The following is a 24339-nucleotide window of genomic DNA, read 5'->3' as shown; positions in this document are numbered from 1 at the left end:
GACATTGGGCCTCCACTCAAGTACTCCCTCAATGTAAGAACACTATTAAATTGGCATTCCAAGGTGCTCACCTTCCCCACACAACCACTGAAGACCAAGCGGGTGCATAAGCAAATGTGAAGATGGTGCCTGGCTATCAAAGATATAGCATCTGGGGTCTTAAAGGCTTAAATATAAACAAGCAGCCATCTAGCTCAGAAGCCACAAAACCCACATGGAAAAAGCACACCAGCATGCGTGATCATAGGTGCTAAAGGGATCAGGCATCATCAGAACAAAGGATCATCATTATGAAAGGGGGAGTGCAGAGTGAAGACCCAAAGCCCATCTGTAGGAAATTGGACATGCCCTCTCAGGGAGGAGACAAGCCAGTCAGGGTACAGTGTAGCAATGATGGAACATACAAATTTCCTCTAGTTCCTAAATACTTCCTCCTCCCCACCATCATACCAATTCTACCTTGCAAATCTGGGTAGACCAGAGGATGTACACTGGTACAGATAGGAACTGGAAACACAGGGAATCCCGGATGGATGATCCCTGCAGGACCAGCAGTGAGAGTGGCAATACCGGGAGGATGGAGTGGAAAGAGGGAACCGGTTACAAGGATCTATATATAACCTCCTCCCTGGGGGACAGAGAACATAAAAATGGGTAAAAGGAGACGTCAGACAGTACAAGATGGGACAAAACAATAACTTATAAATTATCAAGGGTTCGTGAGGGAGGAGTTAGGGGAGGGAGGGGAAAAATGAGCTGATGCCAGAGGCGTAGGTGGAAAGCAAATGTTTTGAGAATGATGAGGACAATGAATGTACAAATGTGCTTTACACAACTGATGTATGTATGGATTGTGATGAGTTGTATGAGCCCCTAATAAAATGATAAAAAATAATTCATTACATCCTAAGTTTGTTTTTGTATTGTTGAATAACAAACTAGAGAGAACAAGTAGAGCAGCTCAGCCATTTGGGTTGGCCTACAAACCAAACAATGGTTCAGATAACCCAGCTATGCTTGAGTGTAGTATTTGACTCCGCTTGTGAAAAGCCTAAAACTGGGTGAAACTAAACACGTTACTTAGAAGTACTTGGATATAACTACTCACGGGTTGCAGTTCGAAGCTGTACTGTACTCACATCCTTTCTTCACGGTAGCTTAAATTCTATGCCGCTGATTAAAGTATTGATGTTATCCTTATACCCCAAGGGGAGGATTGATAATGTTTGCTCATAAAGAGATAAGATGCTAAAATAAACCAAAGTCATACATAACTTGTGGACAAGCAGTTGGATTCTGGCCTCCCATTTACTCATAATTCTAGCCCCAATCCAAGAACAGTTAGCTCTCATAACCTGGACCGGCTCGATACTCACCTTCAAGAGATCACTGACGATAAGGGTGCTACAAACCAAGTGTAGTGAAGAAACAAGTGGAAGAGTGTCTACGGTCATTAAGGCTTGTTTTCAAACAAGCATCCATCTAAGTGAGGCATCTAAGTCCACATGGGAGAAGCACACCAGCCCGTGTGATCCAACGATCATAATTACAAAATCCAAATAGAGGGAAAGGTATCAGAGCTTTCATTGGGAACACCCAATTTGTAGGAGGCTATGGCGGGCAATGGGAGCCCAAATTCCGTCTGTAGAGTACCTAGTTGGCATAAGCCTCTGGTAGAATCCCTCTGGCCACAGTAGTGAGACACGAACAGTTTTGCTGTCAGATTATTGTAAACTCGATTATAGTGGATGGAACTACGGTACAATATTGATACCTGTTCAGTGGCCTCCCTCTTGACCCAATCTGAATTTGCTATAGTTTCAATTATTTCTTGCTTGTTCCATGACCAAAATTTCTCTGGCTTATTTTAATATTTGTTGCTAGTGGTCTTTTTTAAATTGTCTCAGGTATGCCTCAGTTTATGAAAACAGGGATTTGGAAGCATAGAGACAATAACTAGTGGAATGACTTACGGGGGAGGGAAGGGGAACCTGGGAGCAAACAATGTGGGAATGGGGGGGGGACGCCTAAACAACTCTCTGAAAGCGATTTAACTATGGACGTGTATGGTATGTGGATTTCATATCAGTAAACCAAATGGGAGGGGGGCAATTACATGGCTAGTACATGGTCAAATGGAAAACCAGAGATGACTCCAGGAGTGAAGATGGCTCGTGCTACCTGAGGGCAGGAAGGCGCGGTGGGGTGGCTGTGAAGGCACTGGCAACCTCAGTTTCTCTCCTAGATCAGTTGAGGACACGGGGTCTCTCATGCTGGAAACTATTGCTACGTGATAGTTCCCTGTCTCTTTAAAGGCCAAAATGCATCTACTCACCACAAAAAAAGGACAAAGATGAACCTTTCTCCAGGCGTTTCCTGGATGGCTTATGCGTGGGAGGCAGACTAGAAACTCCAAGACCACAGCAAACAAGCCTTTATCATGACCACCTCTTAACTGAGAGCGTTCACTGGAAACGGGTTAGATATTGTTTTGAGGGGGGGTTAGATGTTTTTAACATGGCAGAAAAATATCAATAAAATTTATATGGCGACTTTTCTCAAATGTGTTCAAACATTTTTGTGCTAAATAATGGCTATCGTTAACCAAATTAATGAACAGCACCCTAACCCTTAAAATGGGACCCCAGTCAGAGACACCAACTCCATGCGGAAATGTGGATCCTTGAAAATAAAACACGGACAGACACACAGAGAAGCAGCGTATTTAATCGAAATATATTTGTCTAATATCTACAAAGTGTGAACAACTGGTGTTAAGATTGCAGACGAAAGGCACAACATTAGTATTACTACAGAAAGCTGCCATGCTATTGGATTTTATAAATATCATTGGAATAGTACTGTAAAAAATAAGCACTGAGCAAAAATCAAATACTTCGTCTTCCCTCATTTGTAAAAGCTGAAGACAGAAAGTCCACTGAAACCCTGGGACACTTCGGCGGGCTTTTGTATGTCTTAATCATCATGGCTTTCTCAAGAGCTGGGGTCAAACCAGAGAAGTGAAGTAAAAAAAAAAGAGAGAGAAAATCCATAGGCCATCCTTTTCTCTTTGCCCAAACCACCCACCAGATTGAGGTTGCGGTGCATGTTTATAGCGCATGCGCGTGTGTTTATCCAACTTCTAGAGCCCTTTATATAGCTTCACAAAAGGGGTGAGGTCACCACATGATTTATTCTTTATAAAAGCAGCAGCTTCTAAAAAAGAAGTACTTTAAGTGTGAGACATTGACAGGGAGCTTCTGGGGAAAGGCGGACAGATGGAGGAAAATTCCAGGTGAGGTCTGGCTCTTGGTTCTCAGAGGGGTTCTGCTCCATCCTGGAAGTGTCCGGCAAGGACCAACAACGACTGCTTACCACTGCAACCTTCCCCGCCAGCAAGAAATCCAGTTTTCCTCTTTCTTCGGTGCAGAGGAAACATTAAGGTGGGGATGTGGAGGGGAGGTGGAAACCCACCATTTTGAAATGACAGTGCCCCCGATTTCTATGTGGATGTCAACCGAGCCAGGCCAACTCTCTTTAACGGGAGTGAGAATACCTTTGTGAGTGCCCAGTAGAGAACCTCACACCTCACCGATAGAAAGGAGCTTATAGTTACCCACTTAAAGCTTGGAAGTGCAATATTTACATGTGTCGTAATCCCCAGCAGACGTGTGTATCGTGCATGCGTGTGAACATAGTGTGCAGAAAGCTCACAGAGGTCTGTGTACCACACACATGTCCCAAATGGCAATCCCACAGTAGATGTTTGGGAGTGCACACTTCACGGCACAGCATTCCTTTCTCGGGTACCACGCCTTGGAGGACATCGAGGGGTGTCAGTGAGAGCCAGCCGAACCCTGATACTGTACCACTTTAATTCCTTCCAAAACAGCGATTTCGGCAAGTTTTGCACCTCCACCCTCAATGTGCCTTCCAGAGGGGATTGACATAGACCCAGCCATCACCCTGCAAGAGAAGGAGGGAGACATTACGTGGAGACCTCTCCGGGGAACAAGCTCCAAGAAAGCTGCGAGGGTAGCACCCCGCCTCTGACACTCCCCAACAGCAGGCTGGAAGCCAAGTGCTGGGCAGGGGCCCCTGCCAGCCCGTGCTCTGCCCTGTGCCTGACATCTCAGTCAGCCAAGCTTGCGCTCCCCCAAACCGGCTCTCCTCGGCCTCGCTGCACATCACCATCCCATAATGATCCTCACAACGTAACCCATAAAACCCCCCACAAACAACAAAAGAAGGGGGAAGCTGTTGGTTTGCATCAAGGAGGCTTAACTCAGTAAAACGTTGAGACAGGTGCGCTGGCTGCATGGCTCCTGGAGGCAAAGGCCACAGGGACCACATGGCGGAGAGGCTAACAGGAGAGGCAGTTGGCAGCTGGTTGAGCTCAATGATTGATCGTCTCCTAATCGTTTGCTGATCCTGACTCGTGGCAAACTATTAACTTCCTTTACATATCCCCCTTAACTGTAAGTATTGCCTAAGAGTTCTTTGCGGCCACTGCAGTGAATTCTTGAACCCAGCACACATGTAGACGGGCATGAGAACTGCTGGTGTCAGAATAAGGAAGGGGCAGTACATGTGAACCCCCCCTGCCCCATGGCAATAGGGAAGCCAGCTATGTCCATCTCCCTGCCGTTCATTACCACAGTGAGCACTGCTATACCTCACTCCGTAACCTCACGGCTACACAAAAGTGGTCCCAATTAGCAATCTTTCCTTGTAGCATAAGGCAGAGATCAGCTGCACATGGCAAAAGACAGCTTATGTCATTATTTTCAACTGACTTTAAAATGTTTAAGTCATAGGTTCCCAAACTTATTTGGCCTACTGATCTCTTTTCAGGGAAAAAACAAAATCACTTAACATCCCCCTCTGGCAATTAAAAATGTTTAGCCCATCATCCAGGATAAAGTGGAGGCATCTGCTTTGGCAGGCCCTTCTGGATTCTCCTAGCGCATTCCAGGGGGGTGTGTGGCACACTTTAGGTAACACTGATTTCAATGTTTAAAAGTTTCTAAATTTCTTCACAATGTGAAAGTTAGATTTACCATTCCAAAAAATCCAGATTTCTGGTTTCTCTTAACGAATCAGACAGTTCCTTGCCTGGAAGTGAGTGGCATTTGTCCCTTCAGAAATGGGACTCTCCTGTCTGCCCTGGATTCATCAGCCTGCTTCCCACATGTAGGCTACCTGCTGGGTGGGCTACTATCCAGGTACATATTGCTCGGTCCTCTTGCCCCACAAGTGCATAATCATGTGGAGACAAGTTCTGCTTTCCAAGATTACTTTCCTGGGGGGTGGCAGCAGCCTGTCTGGTGGAGGATGCCCAGCCCAGCCAGCTCTGAGATGCTAGTTCTCCATCATGAGAGGTCCTGCCACCCAAACATGTTCAGGGGCTGTACACTGAACAGCATGCAGATTTCAATCCTAGGTCTCCCCTCCCTGGTAGGCTGCTGGGCATTTCTGACCAGGAGAGGCCACAGGGGAACTATCAGTTGCCCAGTTCATGCAGTTTCACAAAAAGGTTCCCCAAATCTAGTCTGAACCTAGTGCCAAAATCAAGTCCATCTTTCCCAGGGCCTTCCTTGCCCATTTATTCTCATTCATGCAAACTGCTGGGTTAAGGAGCAAAAGGCCCCTGCCCCACTCTCCAAGCCCCACCTCTGGCTCCTGCTCTCCTGGCGGTGGGGGCTGGGTGGCAGGTGGGCTGGCTTACCTCCTGGACAAAGTATCGGGGCTGCCAGGGCGTGCAGAGTTTCTCGCGCTTCCGTTCCTCCACCCGCTGCTTCTCCTCCAGGCGCCGCTTCTGCTCCGTGGCTGCCTCGATGTCCCCCAGGCGCAGGTGGCGAGTCACCTCCCGCCAGAGGTTCCTGGGAAGGCGCAGAGTTAAGAGTGACCACCTGAGCAAGAAGGAGGTTTTGGGATAGGCCACCTTCAGGGGGAGCTCCTTTCAGATACCTCTGGACCCACCAAGAGCCAGAATGAGGACTGGGGATGGCAAACTTTTTCTGGAAAAGGCCAGATAGTAACGCTTTTTGCTCTGTGGAGCACGCGGTCCGAGTTGCCACTTCTTAGCTTTGGTGCTGTCGCAGGAAGACTGCAGTAAGTACCCCCTGGAAGTCAAACCCACTGTCACTGAGTCCGTTCTGACTCACAGGGACCCAGCATGCCTCTACCGGGACATCCAAGACCGTGTCTCTTGACAGGAGCAGAGAGCCTCATCTTCCTTCAGAACAGCTGGTGAGTTTGAACCGCTGACCTAGAGGTGAGCAGCCCAAGCTTAGCCCACAGGTTCACCAGGGCCCCTTAAGGCAGACATAGCCATTATGACTGTGGGTGGATACTAGCTAGACAATATGAATGACCATAGATAGCTGTTTTCCAATCATGTTTCATTTACAAAAATCAATCAGGCGCTGGGCTTTGCCCGTGTCCCGGGTATGACGCTTCATTAAAGATTTTAAAAGCATCGACATTTTTGAAAGATTAAAAAAGCGAAAATGTAACATTCCAAGAAGAGTCTCCTGCAATCATCTTGGAATGAATGAAGACTTCACTAAGTTCATGAAAAAATTCTGTTATTTCCATGCTCCCCTTGCATGCACACCTCCTTAAATGGCTATATGAAATGCACAGCACACTGAGGCTACACTGATTGAGGAGAGTCCACGATTCACACAGCCATTTTCCTAGTGTTGGATAGTTGGGAGGTTTTTCTTTCTGTTGTCTGCTGTTTTGCTTTCCTTGAAAAACAAACCCCAATTTATGTTTGAAACCATTTCTGAGATGAACAATTTCCCCTTCGGGCAGAATCACAGGAGGAGCGTGCAAGACCAAAGTGAATCTGCACGTTTCACACCACTGACCCCTGCAGCTGAATTACAAACCCATGGGCTCTACCCATGGCCGCACCCACTGCCAAGGACAGAGCACAGATAGTGGATTTCACTCTACCCTTTCCAGCCGGGGGTGTAGGGGAGTGAAATTTCTACCCGCTTCTCTTATTAAGACCCACCAGGACATGCAAACAGGGCGTGTATAACAGTGAAAGAGGGGATTGGTCAGTTTCCATTACCATTCCCTCACCACCAACCACCACCACCCCACCCCACCCCACGGCTATCAGGGCAGCAGACAGAGAAAGCCCAGGATAACTGAGGTTCTGTCTGAAATGGTGGCAGCCTAGAGCAGCGGCTTGTGAGACTGTGGCACTGCGACTCGATGGGACAATGGGACGCAGCATGAGCAGCCGCCCCCAGGCTGTGAGAGGACCCAAAGCAAGAGGCGGGCTTCCTGGGCCCTGGAGGCAGAGGCAAGGGATCACAGAGAGACGTGATGGCTGCCTGAGGACCAACGATCCTGACTTGTAATCTATTAACTCCCCTAATCAACCCCCTTAATTGTGAGTAATGTCTGAGTCCTGGGTTTGAAATCATTTCTGAGCTGAACATTTCCCTCTCAAGACAGACTCACACTCCTCCCTGGGGGACGGACAACAGAAAAGCGGGTGATGGGAGACATCGGACAGGGAAAGATATGACAAAATAATAATTTATAAATTATCAAGGGTTCATGAGGGAGCGGGGAGGGAGGGGGAAAATGAGGACCTGATGCCAGGGGCTTATGTGGAGAGCAAATGTTTTGAGAATGATGAGAGCAATGTGTTTTACAAATGTGCTTTACACAATTGATGTATGTATGTATTTTGATAAGAGCTGTATGAACCCCAAATAAAATGATTTTTTTAAAATGACAGACTCACAGAAGTAGAGTTTGTGACTAAAGTGAATCCATGTGTTCTGAAACCCCTGGCCCCGGCAACACAAACCTCGTGGGCTTCTCTTTGACGGGTTATCAAACGTAGCAGAGACGTCGCGTGGGAAGAATGCTGGCGTCAGAGTAGGTAAAGGCGTGTCTGCTCCCTACGCCTCTTGGTAAGAGGGATGCCAGGGGAGCTCAGATATGCCCCCCACCCCCCAACACATGCTATTTAGCACACTGGCACTGAATATTTTGCTTTTAAAATACTTTTATGAGTGATCTGAGAAGGGTAACAAAGGCTCATGGATCACTGCACAGTTCTTTGAGCCCAGTCCTCCGTATTTAGCGGTACAATCATCTAGCAGCGCCTCGGCAGAGCTGACAGACTTTCAGGTCAGGCTGCAGACGATGTGCTCGCCCTTGCCATCATGGCCAAGTCAGGACACAGAAACCTACCAAGGATCTGCTACTAGGCGCCCCCACTGGGAAGCACAAACTGTCACTGGCATCAGACGGACATCATTCCCAGGTCCATTTCTACCAGACGAGCTACAGAGGCCCCCCTAGTATCCCTGAAGTCCAGCTCTGAGGACAGACATGCTGGAGGGAGTGTGATTCTTACCTTGACTCCATGGGGCCTTGCTTATCCAGAGGCCTAATCTTCTTGGGGTACACAGGCAACGTGGTTGTGTCAATGACTTTGGTGTCTCCGTTGCTGTAGGTGAACTCCAAAGTACCGTTCCATTCCCCGTGAGCTTTACATACAATGGTGTTGGTTGGGTTGTGCTTCACTTCAGCCGTGACCCTACGAACCAAGGAATCCAGTGAGCACACTCTGGCTAGACCGTCCATACTCGGGGCTTCCCGAGATGCCCTAGTACTGAGAGGAGACTCTTTTGGAAGGGGGAGGGGAGAACTGTTTTTGTGACCTTGCTTAAAGAGGAGCTCGGAAGATCTGGTCCAACAGCCTTGGGGAGGTTGGGTGGGGGGAGGGACTTGATGGGGAAACTGGTAAGCAGAGGCTATCCAGCAGTTATCAGCTTAGAGCAATTTGTAACAATACAGCAAAACAAGTAGGGCTTCACAAATCTATGGGAAAACACCATGATCGTTTAATGTCATTTTTGCAGAATCTTTTTGACACCCCTTCAAAAACAACAACAGGATCTAATTAGCACGACATTTTAACCACAGGGAGAGTAAGGCAGAGGGAGAACTTTTAAATTCATCGATGTGGGTCCAACATGACCACTCATCTAAACCGAGATCACCATGGCAAGGACGGACGTGGTCACCCAGTGACGGAGTGAAAGCCACGCTGGGCCTCTCAGCAAAGCCACCAGCAGCTTCCTCCTCACAGCCCCGCCCAGGCTCCCTTGAAAGGGTCCTAGATGGAGCTATGCTCTTTTCTGACCGTCTCGTGGTTTCTCGGGCTACATTTCATTTTCTAAGGCAGCTGGGAAGTCTTCTTTCCATAGCCGTAACTACTAGCGAACCCAAGACTGCCAGGTCTTCTGGAAACTTCTGGGGTGCACACGGAGGAAGGGCTTCAGTGTGTGTGCTGGTAAATATTTAATAACTGGTTCTCACAGAGGGGGGGGAAACAATGATGAAAATGCCCTCTTTAGCATGACTGATGTCATGCTAGCAAAGTAAGGTCATGCTGTAGAGTTAGGAGGACACGTGAACTGACATGTGTTGGTAACATCAGCTTGCCAATCTGTCCTCGGATATACTCATGCCAATGCCATAGATGGAAACATTTCCCACGGGGGGGGGGGATAAGATGGAAGCTTGCTTGTCCCTTTCACGGTGCATTTGACATGTCAAACTCACCACACTCACTGCCATGGGTCAAGTCCAACTCACAGCAGTCCGACAGGGCAGAATAGAACTGTTCCTTTGGATTTCCGAAGCTATACATTGTTAGGGAGCAAAAAGCCCCCTCTTTATCCCATGGAGGGGCTGTTGGGTTCAGACTGCTGATAGCTCAACTCATCACCCCCAGTGCCACCTGGGTTCTGTGGGACACATACAGCCCACCACATTCTCAGCCTCTCGGATTTCTGGCTATTGCGGTTGTAGCTTGTGTCGCCACAGTATGGGGCCTATGTAACTGGGATCCGTCTCACCACCAGAATCCACGTCGGTCACAGGTCCCATACAAATGTATCAAAATTCATGACCGTTATAGAACTGTTTTTTTTTTCCTCCTGGACTTCAGCATGCCTTCTGTGACTAAAAACACATGGCATCAACTAAAAATCCAATGCATACAAGAACTTCATCAGAAGGGACAAAGCAGTGTGTCTGCTCTGAAAGAGGGTACTTCTAGAGCAGTCATTGAGCAGGGACTCCTCCATTTCAGTGTGTGCGAGTCAGGCTCCCCGGGGGGGGAAAAAGTCATGATCTCGTAGCTTCACGATGTGAGATACACGCTGGAGATAGATACACACTAGAGATACATGCTAACAGAGCCCACACCACACGAAACGGCGGGCTTGCCGGGCTGTGGGAGCAGACAGAGCATGCCACCATGGAGACGTCTCGGATGTGGATGTTGTGCAAATCCATCCCGGGAGCACCTCACCACCTATTCACAATGGGGAGGGCTCCCCACCCAGAACTGCTGTGGGCGATGGGGAGAGGATCGCCTCTTTCTGGAAACGCCTGGTCTCGGGTCCCACGCCGCAGACATCAATCCACAGGGATCGGATCAGCTCACGACTTCACCTGGACTTCCACCTCAGCCCACTGCAGGAGCTCCCTAGGCCTGTGCCGGGAAAAAACCAAGGCAAAGGGGGGCCCCCTGGCTCCCCAGCTCCACAAGCTCTGGGCACCCTCCTACCTGTGCACTTTCCCTCCGTAAAAGGGCTTCGTGTGGAAGGTGACTGTCGCCGAGTACCCGGTCTTGACGCAGCTGATACTGACTTTCCCGCCGAGCTCCACCCACGGGATGGTGAGGATGGAGCGTGCGTAGGCACTCGGCAGGGTGAACACATACTCCTCCCCGTGGTCCAGGAGCCGCAGCACACCTGGGGGAGCGGAGACAAGGGTGGATGTGGATCAGATGGCACGAAGATGGAGAAACCAAACTGCATCCTGTGACAGGTGTCGCATCTGCCAACGCTGCAAAGGTCAGCCGCACTGAGCGTCGTGGTAGTTGGGTAACTGTATGTCAACGTGGAGATATATGAAAGTACAGGGGTGGCGGCCAACCTTATCAACAGCCCGATCGTGCCTCCTAGTAGGTGGGCCTTCTCATAAGGAGGGCCCCCTCTCTCTGGCTTCGCCTTCCTGCTCGCTGGCCACCCTGAGTGCTCTGGGGCCCTGCCATGTTTCCACCGACCTTGGGTTTGGCGCATGACTTTACACTCACTGGCCCGTGACCTTCCTGCAGTCCGCCATCAGTGCCTGTGGCTGCGTGAGTCTGAAGAGGGGCTGATGGACTGCTATCAGACTTCTGGACGAGAGTTGGACCGGGCTGGGATGTTTTTCTGATATGTAACTCCTTCTTGATAAATGAGTGTCACTGGGTTTTTCTCTAGTCAACCTGGCCTCCCACAGGTGTCCACTGTGTGCTAGCAGCTGTTTGCGATACTGAGAATACAGTGATGAACAAACAGACCATTTCTGTCCCCCGCCTCCCCACCACCCGGAACATAACAGAAAGGCAGACATTATTAATAAGCCATGAGCAATTGCACCTTTGACAGAGGTGTGAGGGGCGTGCGCCCAGAGCTATGGCAGCCGCCAACTGGGGAGCTGACCTGGGCGGGAAGAGTACTCTGAAACCGTGAGGCCTGAGCGGAGCGAGAGAAGAGGGGAGGGAAGAGTGTCCCACTCGGAGGAAGCAGCAAGCACAAAGGTCCTGTGGTGGGAGAGGACCCATGAAAGGTCCCAGTGTGCAGCAAAAACCTCCTTAAAGTGTTTTTTAAAAACGGCAATAGCGTAGGAAGAAGGTGTGTGGAGGGAGGAAGGGGGAGCCTATTGCACCCCACCCCCTCCAACCAGGGGGATTAAAAACAAAACAAAAACAGAAACCGTGGGTGAAGGGAGAAAGCGGTCAGTGTAAGGTATGAAAACAATTGTGATTTATAATTACAACTATAAACTAGTGGGAGGTGCAGGGAGGGAGGGGAAAAAGAGGAGCGGATACCAAGGGCTCTCAAATAGAAAGTGTTTATAAAATAATGATGGCAACATATGTACCAATAGGCTTGATCCAACTGATGTATGGATTCTTGAGAGGGCTGTGGGAGCCCCCAATCAAATGGTCTTTAAATAAAGTGTGCAAACGCAAAGGTGGCACTAGCGCGTGGCTGCCGTGGTCCCACCTTAGTCTTTTCCCTTCCCTCCGAGGCACAAGAGCTGGGCAAAGCCAAGCACAGGGCAGACCTCAGGACGGAAGCCTTTGAGATGAGGTGCTGATGAAGGCGATACAGACTCCAACTTCCAGGAAGACAGCAGCTCGGCTTCGGAAGAATGCGCCTTAGACGTACGAATGGGGAAAGGGCTCATGGGTTTGGGACATGTTATCAGGACAGACCGGTCCCGGGAGCAGGATGTTAAGGATTGGGCGGTGTTTGGTTCTGTTGCACACACAGGTCACGGAACCAATTAGCAGCTCGTCACAACAGACTTATCTGGAACTGCCCATCACGCTTGCAGCCAAGCCCATCAAATTCAGTTCTTCCCAAGCAGTGAAGTAAGTGGTTGGCTTAGACGCGCAAGGCGAACCCGCTCTGGGTTTGTTTAAAGGGACGCATGCGTCCCTGTGTGCCGGGAGGTTCACCCCATAAGCGGTGCAGCTGGGGACTAAGAAAAGCAGAGCGGTGGCCGCCGACCCTCAGGTGGGCTCGGAGGTCAGACACGTCACCATTAAAGCCCCCTCCCTTCATCCAGGAACAGAGATGAGTACCTGTCACTTCAATACACAGGATCCAAATATGTGGAATATCTGAGCAGATGGGGCTGCTCCCCCACCATCTCCACTCTGGTTGCAGCATATCCCATAACACAGTTGACCTTGCTTGCTTAAAAGTAAAGCCCTGGGCCAACTACCGCTCTCGCTCCACACACCTACACCTTAGAGAGTAGAACTGCCCCAAGGGGAGCCCCCCCCCGGAGGTCTTCAGGAATTAGGACCCTTGGAGGGGAATGGTCAGATCTGAACTAGACCATGTTTAAAGCCGAGGTTGCAGGGGCAAATGCGGTTGCATGGGCAGAACGCCCCTATTTCAGCTAAGACACGAGACCAACATGGAACCCAGGCTATTTCACTTAATGTAGTTAGAACAATCCCCCCTTCCAAGATACAGTGAGTCTACGGCACTTTCTGCTCTCTATGGAATTGTCCCCCACAACACTGCTCAGGGAGACATCGCCGGGAAAGGCCTGATAGCCCCACGAGGCTTCTCTTATTTACCTGTTAGTGATGAAGAGCTCGGCCCTTCGGTCTACTTAGTCAACAAAGGCATCCTGAGGCTGGCCTTCGATGCAGAGAACCCCGATGCTCTCTGGATGCTCATGATCAACACGGTACCCATGGTTACCCTGAAGCCTGCGTTAATGTAATACATCTCCGTGACTCCCCGAAATATCAATTTCGAAGTTAAATATTCTCTATTCGAACTTCCAGCCAGGAAGGGCACCATAAAGACAGCCTTTATTATTGCTGGTCTCCGTGCTGGTGGGCACCTTCTAATACAAAGCTCCATTTCTTCCTCTGATGTGGATTGAGTCAGTTGGCTGCCCTGCATCCAGGGTAAAATTTTAGGCAACATATGTTTAGGAATTAGATGTGGACATTGGAGAGAGGCCCCCGCGGATGCTTCTCACTGCTCCACGAAAGTGCTGCTCCCAGGTCTGCAAAGACCCGGACTGTGGCAGCCCCTGCCCGGCAACTAGACCCTCCCCTATCCCAAAGGCAAGCTGCCAGTCATCCTGGCTGCAAAGTCCAAGGGAAGGAGGCCCACCGCCTATGCCCCACCCGTCGATCCACACACCTTCCAGCAGGGCCAACGGGTGTTGTTGCTATTAGCTGCCACATGGTTAATTCTAACGCACGGTGGCCCTGTGTGGCCTGGAGCCCGAGTCCCACTGCATGTCGACCTGCTCTACACACACAGCCCTATTGCATGCAGTCGTACTGCATCACCAGGCTTTCTCTTCAGAGGTACCAATGGGTGGGTTCAAATGGCCAACCTTTCGTATTGCTAACTGAGTGGTGTGTGCTAGGGATCCGACTGACAGACTAAAACAGAGCACGCGGTCTCTGGCTCCCAGCAACCCCATAAGGTGGAGCAGAACTGCCACAGTGGGTTTCCCCGGCTGGTATCATTACCAAAGCAGGCTGCCACCTCTTTCTCCCACAGAGAAGCTCGTGGGTTTGAATCATCACCTTTGACCTACCTGAAACCTGACCTCTCAGCAGGCAAATGCCTCACCTCTGCACCACCAGGGTTCCTGCTAAGATGACCACTTGATGGTGGCTTCTTCCAAGTAGCCAATAGGTCTCCCCTATGTCACCACCCCACTTTCTCTTTTTTGTTCCAATTTTATGGTTCATGCTTTCTTCCCCTGATTGGGAATGCCTTGGGGACAATCACTTATTCCTTGTCTGGCCAGCAGGCTCTGGCTTCAGAAAGAGCTCTACCGAGCCACGGGCTCCCTCACCTCCCGTCAGCCTGGTGGCTGGGACTGTGCCCACGATATTTTCTTTATAACTTATTTCCATGGAGCATATGGCCCTATCTTTTTACAGATCGGGGTCAGGGCTTCCCAATCCTCTGTCACCAGCCTGGTGATCGTACCCTCTCGGGGCCTTAGGGCCCTCACCAGTGGCACAGAGCGAACTGCAGCCACACCCGGCTGAGCTGTTCTAAGGTGGGAAGGTGGAGGCTAAGCTCGGTTCAGAGCACGCACCCTGGCCCACTGCCAGATCCTGACAACTTCATCCCCATGACCTTTGGCTCACAGTGGCTGGCTTGGAGGGTGAACTCTTAGCAAGGCATTTCCAAATCAGAAACGCTGGCAGTGGGGTGGGGGTGGGGGTGGACATGACAGAGACAGGTGGGATATATTATTTTTTTTACAATTATTTTAATGTTTTACCTAAGAGATAGCATACTCCTCCTCATTGTCTTTCAAAAAAAACCCTTCGAAACCAAGGTGAACCTCCCCCCAAGTCCCCAGAAGCCCGTGTGCAAGCTGAGTGCTTTGACGGCACTGGGGAGGCTGCCTTCCCTTGGCTCTTTTCTGCAGATCCATAAATGTGTGTTCACTCGTTAAATCACCCTGATGATGCCTCCTTGGCGCTGGCCCTTTTTCTCAGAGTTGCTTAAAATTAAGAAAAAATATATACATACATATATATCCCCCTAATATGAATAAAAGACCACAATAAAATTAGACTTACAAATAGGCCTGCAAATGAAAGTTCCTTCTTAATTGGCGTAGGAGGCTGGGAGAAGCTGGAAAAACTCCCCATCACCCATCTTTCCAGGCCCTGGGTTAGTCCTCGCGCCTCCGGGAGACTCACATTTGAAATTCCACAAGATGGCTTACCAGATAAACCCAGGGCAAAGTGTCAAGATTTCCAAACTGATAAACTTAAAAAAATAATTTTGCCCCTGTTCGCCATAGAATTCCTATAGAGCATTTTTATGGGAAAGCACAGGGTCGCAGCAAGCTGCTCAGGTGTCTGTTTGCAGTGTCCTGTTGGCTGGTTTTACTTGAGCTAATTGCCTTTCCCCCAATTCCTGAGAAACCAGTCAGGCTGTGCCACTGGCAGGGCATGGACTCTGTGGGCTTGTGGGGAAACCAATTGTGGGAGCAGCTGGAAGCCTCTCATTCCCAGCAGTGGGGAGCAGGGAGGTGGGTGTGGATTGCAGAAGGGCCCTCGCTCTCCCTTGGACAGCAGCTATTGGGTTGACAGAACAGTGTCTCAATTAGGAGCTGTCAGCGTCTGAGCAGCAGTGAAAGTAAATTCAAGGCAGGAATGAAGCACTTTATAATGGTAGTGCATGATCGTCAAATATGCCAGCGTCCAAAGGCAATCCGCCCGCTCCTCACTTATTGACTGTCTCATTATCCAACATTTCACATTTACAAAAAGAATTTTAAAATTCCTAACCAACTATTAATGATGTCAGCCTGGCAGTCATGGAAGCCCAAGGGGGCCATGCTTGAAGACTGTGTCACCATTCAGCTGGGCTGTGGCTCTCAGTTGGTTGGGAGTCACGGAATGATGTCATCACCCTCCATTTACACATACTGCTGATTTACAGTTAACCTGGTGTTTGGAACCTAATCATGTTGACGAGGAGCAGGTATCACGTAGGAAATCAGCCCCTGAATTTGCATTCAAAATTTCAATTGGTTCATCTAAGATCTAATTTGTAAAGTGAGGGTTTGCATAAAACATAACTTCAAATCCAATCAACAAAGCCATGGATTATGCTGGATCCGTACAGGGAATAAGCAAAGGAAAAGGAAATGGGTCTGCCCCCACCTTCCTTCTTCCAAAACTTCCTTCCCAGGAGTTCTGCCTGTAGGAACCAGAACCTTCTACCTTGAAGTTTGAGGATTCTTAGAAACATTTTGTATGAAAATAAGGTCATATACGATGCCTTAGCTACTAAAAGGGTTTAGGCAAAGCATTGGTCAAGTCCCAGGCCTAATGCCACCTGGCCTTGCAGGGTCTTTCCACACAGCAGGGATTCCCACTGAGGTGGGAGCTCAGAAAGGGCTAGACCAGGGAGGAGCCCACCAGAATCTCTCTCCAGACCTTCCTTCTAAACTCAGCTCCCTAATTACGGAGATGTTCTCACTGGAATGTTCACGCAAGTAAGAGCAGCAAATGCTAATTCTGCTTCAGGAATGCCTCCAATTGGGGGCCTTGGGAGGGGGTTGTCTGTGGCTCCACCTGCAGTTAAGTACACAGCCCCGGGCTGTGCAATGTGAATTGTAAACAGCAGACCCTGACCCTGGGGAAGAGGCGAACTTAATTTCCAAAACGTCAAGTGTCTACTTTACTCAACCCAAACTTAACCTCACGGGCATCAGGTCCAGTCTAATTCAGTGACCCTATAGGCCAGGGTAGAACTGCCCCTATGGGTTTCCAAGATGGTCTTTATGGAAGTAGACAGCCTCACCTTTTCCCCAGGGCGTGGTGGGTGGTTCCGAACTACTGCAGTTAGCTGCAGCACAATGTGCAGCTCACTAAGCCAGCAGGGTTCCTGCCTAACCTGCAGAGACGTTCCACAGAGAGTCTGAAGACAGTCCACTTCCTGGGCCAGGTTCAGGAAAGTGGCGGTAAAAAACCCTACAGAGAGGCTGCAATGCATCAAGCTGGGCAGGGGGCAGGAGTGGCATCACTGGAAGGACTGGAAGCACAAAGGCGGTGACCAAGACACGGAAGGATTCAGCGCAGGGAAAGGAGGGGAGAAGGAGCACTGGAGCACAGTCGCCCCGGTGATGTGGCCACACCCCCAGTGAGCCCCAGGCCCTGGAGATGGGAACATCACTGGGGGAGGCCGGGAGGATCTGCCCTCTCCACCCATGCAAGAAGCGATGGTTTCCTTCCTCTTGACCGGTGCCACGTGTAGGGATCCCCAAAAAGGAACCTGAATAAGCATTTTCTTCTCAGTATAAGAAGGGAGCCCTGGTGGCATAGTGGTTACACATTGAGCTTCTAACTGTGAGGTTGGCGGTTTGAAACCACCAGATGCCATCCCATAAAGCAGTGGTTCTCGACCTATGGGCCATGACCCCTTTAGGGGTCGTACTACCCTTTCACAGAGGTGGCCCAATTCATAACAGTAGCAAAATGACCGTTATGAAGTAGCAAAGAAAATAATGTTATGGCTGGGGGTGACCACAACATGAGGAACCATCTGAAAGGGTCACAGCATGAGGAAGGTTGAGAAGTCTTTATGGCATTAAGAGTTACAAGTCTTGGAAATCCACAGGCACAATTCAACTCTATCCTATAGGGTCGTTATGAGTCTGCATTGACTTGATGGCAGTAAGTTTGATTTATGTGTGCTAAAAATGCATTTACTTTATCAGAAGATATTCTATTGACTTATTCTGATCAATGACACATTTAAACTGTGTGAGTGAGAAACAGAGAGATCGCACAGATAATAGGTCTCTCTCTTCTTCCATCTTTGACCTTGGACTACTCCCTTGACCCTGCCATCAGTCACACAACCACAGAGATGCTGCTCCAATCACGTCCCCTGTATTGACTTCTATGTTCCTCAGCGCGACGCCCAGATCGTTCCGCGATGCCCTGTGATGCAGCCTCCCTCGTTGACCTCCCTCCCAGCCACATTGGCTTTGGTACCATCCCAGCTATGGTCTGCCTCAGGACCTTTTACCTGGCCGGCTTTTTTCCTGAAACATCGTCTGTCACTTCCTCACCTCCTTCAGGTCTCCATCCGCATGGAGGCTCATCCTGTTTAACATGCAAACCCCTGTTCCCCACCCCGTCCCGTCCCTGCCCTGCCGCTCCTTCCCATTGCTCTCTCTAGCACCCAACATCACCCGTCACTGCACACCGCACACAGGCCCTCGCTCTGAATGGTCCCATCAGAATGCCAGTTCTCCAAAGGACAGGGTTTCTGTCTGGCTTGGTCACTGCTGAATGCCCAGCACCGAGGACAGGGGCCACCACTTGCCATATGAACAAATACGCGAATGAATGCCGGGGGGCTGACCAGACAGAGGGACCAATGGTTCCAGATAAGGAGGCAAACATGCGACACAGTCTCTGGTTTCTCTCTCTCTGGGAAATGAGCGGAGATCCTCTGCTCAGAGGCAAGCCCAAGAACAAACTAACAGCGTGAAGGTGTAAACTAACCGTCTGAACGCTCTACCTCCTTTAGCCAACAAACATATTTCACCTTCCAGGAATTTATCATCTGGGAAAGATAAAGCAGTACTAAAATTAAATAGAATGAGACGGGCCCTCCTGAATACCAATTTCTGTTTTTCAATAAAGGGACAGACTGCACACCAGGAGCCACCGCATGGCTCAGACCAGTGGTTAACCACTGGTGGAAAGAGAAAGGCCCAGGTAAGTTAAGTCCACACTAAGAATCATGCCACCCCCATTCTTAGGACCAAAAATCCAAGCCTACAAATTGAGGCAGACCCCCCACCTAGGGTCTTCAGGAACGCTCGCTCTGGCATGAACCCCTCTGACTTCAATCATCAGAGCTAGCTGGGGTGCTGGAAGCCAAGCTCTGGGGGCTCATAGAACCCCAGGGCTGGGTCTGTGCTGAGTCATGCTGGGCGCTCCGCTGTGGCTCCCTGTTGCTCTGAGAGAAGTCTGCAGAGTTGGGGGGAACCAGTGGTCACAGAGGTCAGACGTGGCTTGGCAGGAACTATCCAATGCACCATCTTTCTTCCCCTGGAAGTACACCCAAATCAAGACAGCCGTCTGTGCATCAGGTAAGTAGGACACTGGGAGACGGATGTCAACACCCTTGACTTTGCCCTAACCCGGAGATCGCCACCATGGACTCAATGCCTGCTCACAGCAACCCCGGTGGACAGAGCAGAACTGCCCAGGTTTCCAAGGCTGCGATCTGGATGGAAGTAGGCCACGTCTTTCTTCCATGGAGGGGCTAATGGTTTCGAACTGCCAACCGTTCGGTACGCAGTTCTGCGCTTAACCCACGGGGCCACCGAGGCCCCTCCTCTGCTACTACAGGGATCCTGAAACGCTGTGCCAGCCGCTAACCTGGCCTGGCTGCTCACTCAGCTGCCCTCTCACCTCTGGGCTTCTGACTCGCCGACCTTCTCAGGGACGATTCCTCATTGGCAGAGAAGAGCGAATGAAAGGGGCTCCCTCCCACCCAGGGTGCCCCCAGCACGTCCCCTGCGTTTGGGTGAGACTGGACATCATTCAGTACTGTACATGCGCCCGTGGGCAAGCTGCTGTGCTCAGTCACTCGGTCTGAAAGTCAGACAGCCACTCTGCGCCCGCTGCAAGGCGGGGCGGCCTCCGGGTCCGCCCTGTTCTTTCTGCTTTTCAGCTCCTCACGGCTAACTCGCAGGGCCCAGCCCCACCCCACTGCTTCAGTCTGTGCTGGCGTCTGGCCTTCCCCGGACACCCCGTGTTCAACCTTTCCCTAGCATAGCCTGAGGCTTCACGGTAGCACCTGTCACCTTCCAACCCACCACACAGCCTGTTCTTTACTCTATCCGCCCCGCCCTCCGATGAGAAACTTTCAGGGGGCAGAGCACTGCAGTGTGTTTTGTTCACGGAAGTATCCACAGCTCCTAGGACAACAGGCTCGATAGAAAATGTGCTAATGGAATGAACGATGTGCTTGCCGCCTGGGGTTTGAGAGGGTGTCCGAGGAGCTATATAAATCCCCCTGAAACCGAAAGCCAAATTTTGTGATAGATATTCCTGCGTGTGTGTGTGTGTGTGTGCGTGTGTGTGCGTGTGTGTGTGCGTGCACGCCCGTGTTTGGTGTATGTTGGGGGTGGGAGTGGGGCGGCAGTCTACAGCAAACAAAAAATGGAGAAGAAAAAAAAACCCGCTAATACAGATGCTTGAATTTAACAAGGATGATTATAAATTTCTTCAAACAATGAATAAACTTCATTCACAGCTATTTGCCATAATCCGCCAGTGGCACGCTTATCTGTGCTCCTGCTTCCCAGTTTCTAGCACAGTCGAAAGGGTCGCCTAGGGAATTTTTATGAGCAAATTCTGAATAGGCAGCACTGTTATCCTCATTGTCTGGGGCCAGAAGACCGGTGAGAATGAATAACAATGTGGGAACCAACCCACTCCTCATGCAAGGCTGGAAACAAGAGACACACAAGGAGGCTCACACACACATGTGGTCAGGGAAGATCCAGGCCGGGTGGCTGCTAAGGCCAATAACGGCAGACCAGCTGTTGCCCCATCACCTTACGCACGCTGGGAAATTACCAGAAACTGAAAGCAGACACAGTTAACAAAACCTGCTCTCTCCATTCTGCCCCCACCGCCCTCCAATCCCCATTCCACTCCAAAACAAAATAAAAACAGAACTCCGCATACACGCCCATCACTCGTCCACCAGGGATAAAACTGTCCTGGGTATAAGAGCCAAAGTCGAACAACCAACGTGGCTTACCTTCCCCGATCATAGAGACCCCTACGGACATGCCCATGAACTTGCTTTTGGTCCACACGTGAGTGTTGATGCACAGTCTCTTCTCCTTGCACTCGCAGTAGAAGCAGGAGATGGGTGGATGGTGAGACACTTGTTCAGCCACAAACCGTAGTTTGTAGCTGTTGGAAGGGCCATCGGCCATTGGGTTGTTGACACAGCCACCAGGAGAGTGGGGAGCAGTCCGCCTTGGCTTGACCTTGTCCCTGGGAACTTCCCAGGAGCAGTGAAACGTCTCGCCAATGATGGGGTTGTAGGGCTTCTTGGCCAGGGCACCCCTGCGGCCCTCGTGGAAGGCGGTGAGGTAATACTCCACGAAGCAGATGAGTCTCTCCTCAGGCGTGGCCCCCGTGGTGATGGCCAGCAGCAGGTCCGGGTGAGCCATGAAATCCGCATACATCTCCAGCAAGGAGCGCTTCTCCAGAATAAATGTGGGAAGTACTACCTGCAGACAGAAGGACACACAGTGAGGCTGGAATCTAGAGAGAGAGGAGAGAGGAGAGAGGAGAGAGGAGAGAGGAGAGAGGAGAAGAGAGAGAGAGAGAGAAGAGAGAGAAGAGAGAGAAGAGAGAGAGAGAAGAGAGAGAAGAAAGAGGAGAAGAGAGAGAGAGAGAAGAGAGAGAGAGAGAAGAGAGAGAAGAGAGAGGAGAAGAGAGAGGAGAAGAGAGAGAGAGAAGAAAGAGGAGAAGAGAGAGAGAGAGAAGAGAGAGGAGAAGAGAGAGAGAGAGAAGAGAGAGGAGAAGAGAGAGAAGAGAGAGAGAGAGAGAGAGAGAGAACGAGAACAGAAAGGCCGCAGCTCCTGGGAAGCAAATCCACCATGGCTGACGCCAAGGGCCCATTTCTTTTGATTCCTGCACAAATGACAAATCCTACGAAACAACATGAAGGGAATTGGAAGTGGCTGCAGCAGCAGCAACGTCAAAACCAACACAGTATCGTGGTGAGCACTGTTCTGTGTAACCTGCTTCTCTGCGTGTCTGAGCTGAAACAACAGCTGCCGCCTTCTCTTCCTTTGCTCTGGCGCTCTCCACACACACACATTCATCCTCATTCTCTCTCTCTGTCTCTCTCGCTCTCTCTGTCTCTGTCTGTCCGTGATTTACAGATGTGAAGAAACCCGTGTAGCTGGGTTGTTCCTTCTTCTTCCTGACCTCAGGCCTGGCCAAGGAGGGTGCTCACGAGGCCCTGATGGTGCTGTCAGCTAAGTGCCAAGCCACCAACTGCAAAATCAGTGGTTCAAATCCATCAGCCACCTTGAGGGTGAAAGATGAGGCTGCCTGATTCCATAAAGATTTACAATGTTGAAAACTCTATCTAGGGTCAGGATGAGTCAGAATCGATTGGATGACTGTGGGTAACAGGATGCTCAGAGGATACTCATGAGCACAAATGCTGTGTGTGTGTGTGTGTGTGTGTGTGTACGCGCATGCTGCACATACACGTGCCACTTCAAAGGGGCCCAGGCAGACCAGGGACTATCGCCAGCAAGGGAGTGGAGAGAGCTCTGTGAGAAGAGGTGTGTGTAGGCCCCGTGTGGAGAAGTGCCAGGACTTGGAATTACTCTTTTATCCATGTCTTTGAAACTCCCACCAGAGGATTGGGTGGGGCTATGCAAATAGGGCGTATGAGGCACTAAAAGTGGGAGAGACCAGTGTTCCCATTTCAGAAGTAGGGAGAGGACACTGAAGACCATGGAGAAGGAAGAGCCACCGGCATAGCATCGTCTCAATCCCTGCCTGATGTGGTCGATGTACAAGAGGTACCAGAGGCGACAGCACACAGAGCAGAGCAGCTGTGCCAACCCATGGTGGCCAGGCTTCCTGGCCCGTGGAGGCGGGTGCCCAGGCACTACTGGGCTGGGAGTCGGGGGACCAGAGAGGCATTACTGCCAGCATGGCTGAGAAGAGGCATTGTGTATTTTTCAACCTGTTAGCACCCCTAGTAAACCCTTGTCATTGTGAATGTCGTCTGTGAGTTCTGGGCAGCCATTGCAATGACTTATGGGAGGACAGTTATCCAAGAGAAAGGAGGATGTGGGTAGCGGCCTGTTTGACCTCTGCCTTGTGGAAGCAGCCCTTGGGCTGGGGTGGAGTTGGATTCTCCCCCTCCTCTGCAGCCAGAGAAGGTCAGAGGTAGGCCCAGGCTGTGTCTGTCCCCCAACACAATCAAGGCAGGTGAAACTGTGCAAGGAGCCAATGCAGGGGCTTGGGAGGCAGGTCACCAGGCAGTGAAATGTCCTCTGACATCAAATGAACACACAATCAACGCCAAGGCATCAATTGACTCAGCCATCCTATGGACAGGGTGGAACTTCCCCACCCCTGAGGGCTTCTGGAAAGGCCGTTCTCCAGGAGAGCTGAAAGCCGCCTCTTTCTCCTAAGTCAGTGGTTCTCAACCTCCCTTATGCCGTGACCCTTCCATCCAGTTCCTCACGTGGTGGTGACCCCCAACCACACAATTATTTTCATTGCTTCTTCATCACTGTCATTTTGTTACTGTTAGGAATCATGTAAATATCTGATATGCAGGATGTGATTTCATTGTTACAAATTGAACCTACTTAAAGCCTAGTGATGAATCACAAAAAACAGTTAGTCATTATATATTATAAAATATTTACTTCTAATGACAAATGAATGAAATGTTGTCTTGAAGCATGGTGTAGCATAGGTAACAGTCTTCACACCGGGTACTCGTATGTGGGTGTATCTGCATGTGGGTAGATAGAGGAGCGGAGTCTTGGTTCCTAAGACCATTGGATGTATGTGTTTTCCGATGGTCTTAGGCCAGTGGTTCTCAAGCTTCCTAATGCCGCCACCCTTTAAGACAGTTCATGTTGTGACCCCCCCAAATCATAACATTATTTGCACTGCTACTTCATAACTGTCATTTTGCTACTGTTATGAATTGGGCAACCCTGTGAAAGGGTCGTTCAACACCCAAAGCGGTCAAGACCCCCGTTGAAGTAGCAACGAAAATAATTTTTTTCTGGCCGGCTCCTAGCAGCAAGTGACCTTGAATCTCACCCACCCATGCGGGACTGACCAGAGCTGGCTGAAGCCACTAGCAGCGAGTGACCTTGAATCTCCCCCACACCCCTGCGGAGCTGACCAGAGCAGGCTAATGTAACCTGTAGCCGCTTTGCAAGTTTTTCCCTTTCTTTTACCCACCGCCCTGTTTGCTCACAGCCCGCTTTGTTCTCGGCCCACCGCCCTGCACGTGGCAGGAATACACCTGGGACCAGGAAGACACCTTACATTCCAGAAACCCACACATACCTGTATCTCCCAATCCCTGACTACTTTACCTTATATGGACCCAAGGCAGCCCAGTCACATGTTCCCCAGCTATATAAACACCACTCCTGTAGCCTGGAGTGCGA

General features: G+C 50.2%; 1 protein-coding gene across 2 annotated transcripts in view; it reads right to left on the bottom strand.

Moving 5' to 3' along the window:
- Positions 1 to 2711: 2711 nt before the first annotated feature.
- Positions 2712 to 24339, bottom strand: part of OSBPL10 (oxysterol binding protein like 10) — a 338082-nt gene continuing 316454 nt past the window's right edge. For both annotated transcript variants that reach the window (XM_075547107.1, XM_075547106.1), the window contains 5 exons: positions 20922 to 21402; positions 10622 to 10808; positions 8396 to 8578; positions 5729 to 5882; positions 2712 to 3966 (listed from right to left, as the gene is read on the bottom strand). In XM_075547107.1, the coding sequence (XP_075403222.1) occupies positions 3922 to 3966; positions 5729 to 5882; positions 8396 to 8578; positions 10622 to 10808; positions 20922 to 21402 (1050 nt within the window). In that variant the 3' untranslated portion in view covers positions 2712 to 3921. The remainder of the gene's footprint in view (positions 3967 to 5728; positions 5883 to 8395; positions 8579 to 10621; positions 10809 to 20921; positions 21403 to 24339) is intronic.

Source organism: Tenrec ecaudatus, chromosome 4 (assembly GCF_050624435.1).
Source record: "Tenrec ecaudatus isolate mTenEca1 chromosome 4, mTenEca1.hap1, whole genome shotgun sequence".
NCBI lineage: Eukaryota > Metazoa > Chordata > Mammalia > Afrosoricida > Tenrecidae > Tenrec > Tenrec ecaudatus.
Note: the sequence above shows the minus strand (reverse complement) of the source record. Positions and strands in the feature narration are given on the sequence as shown.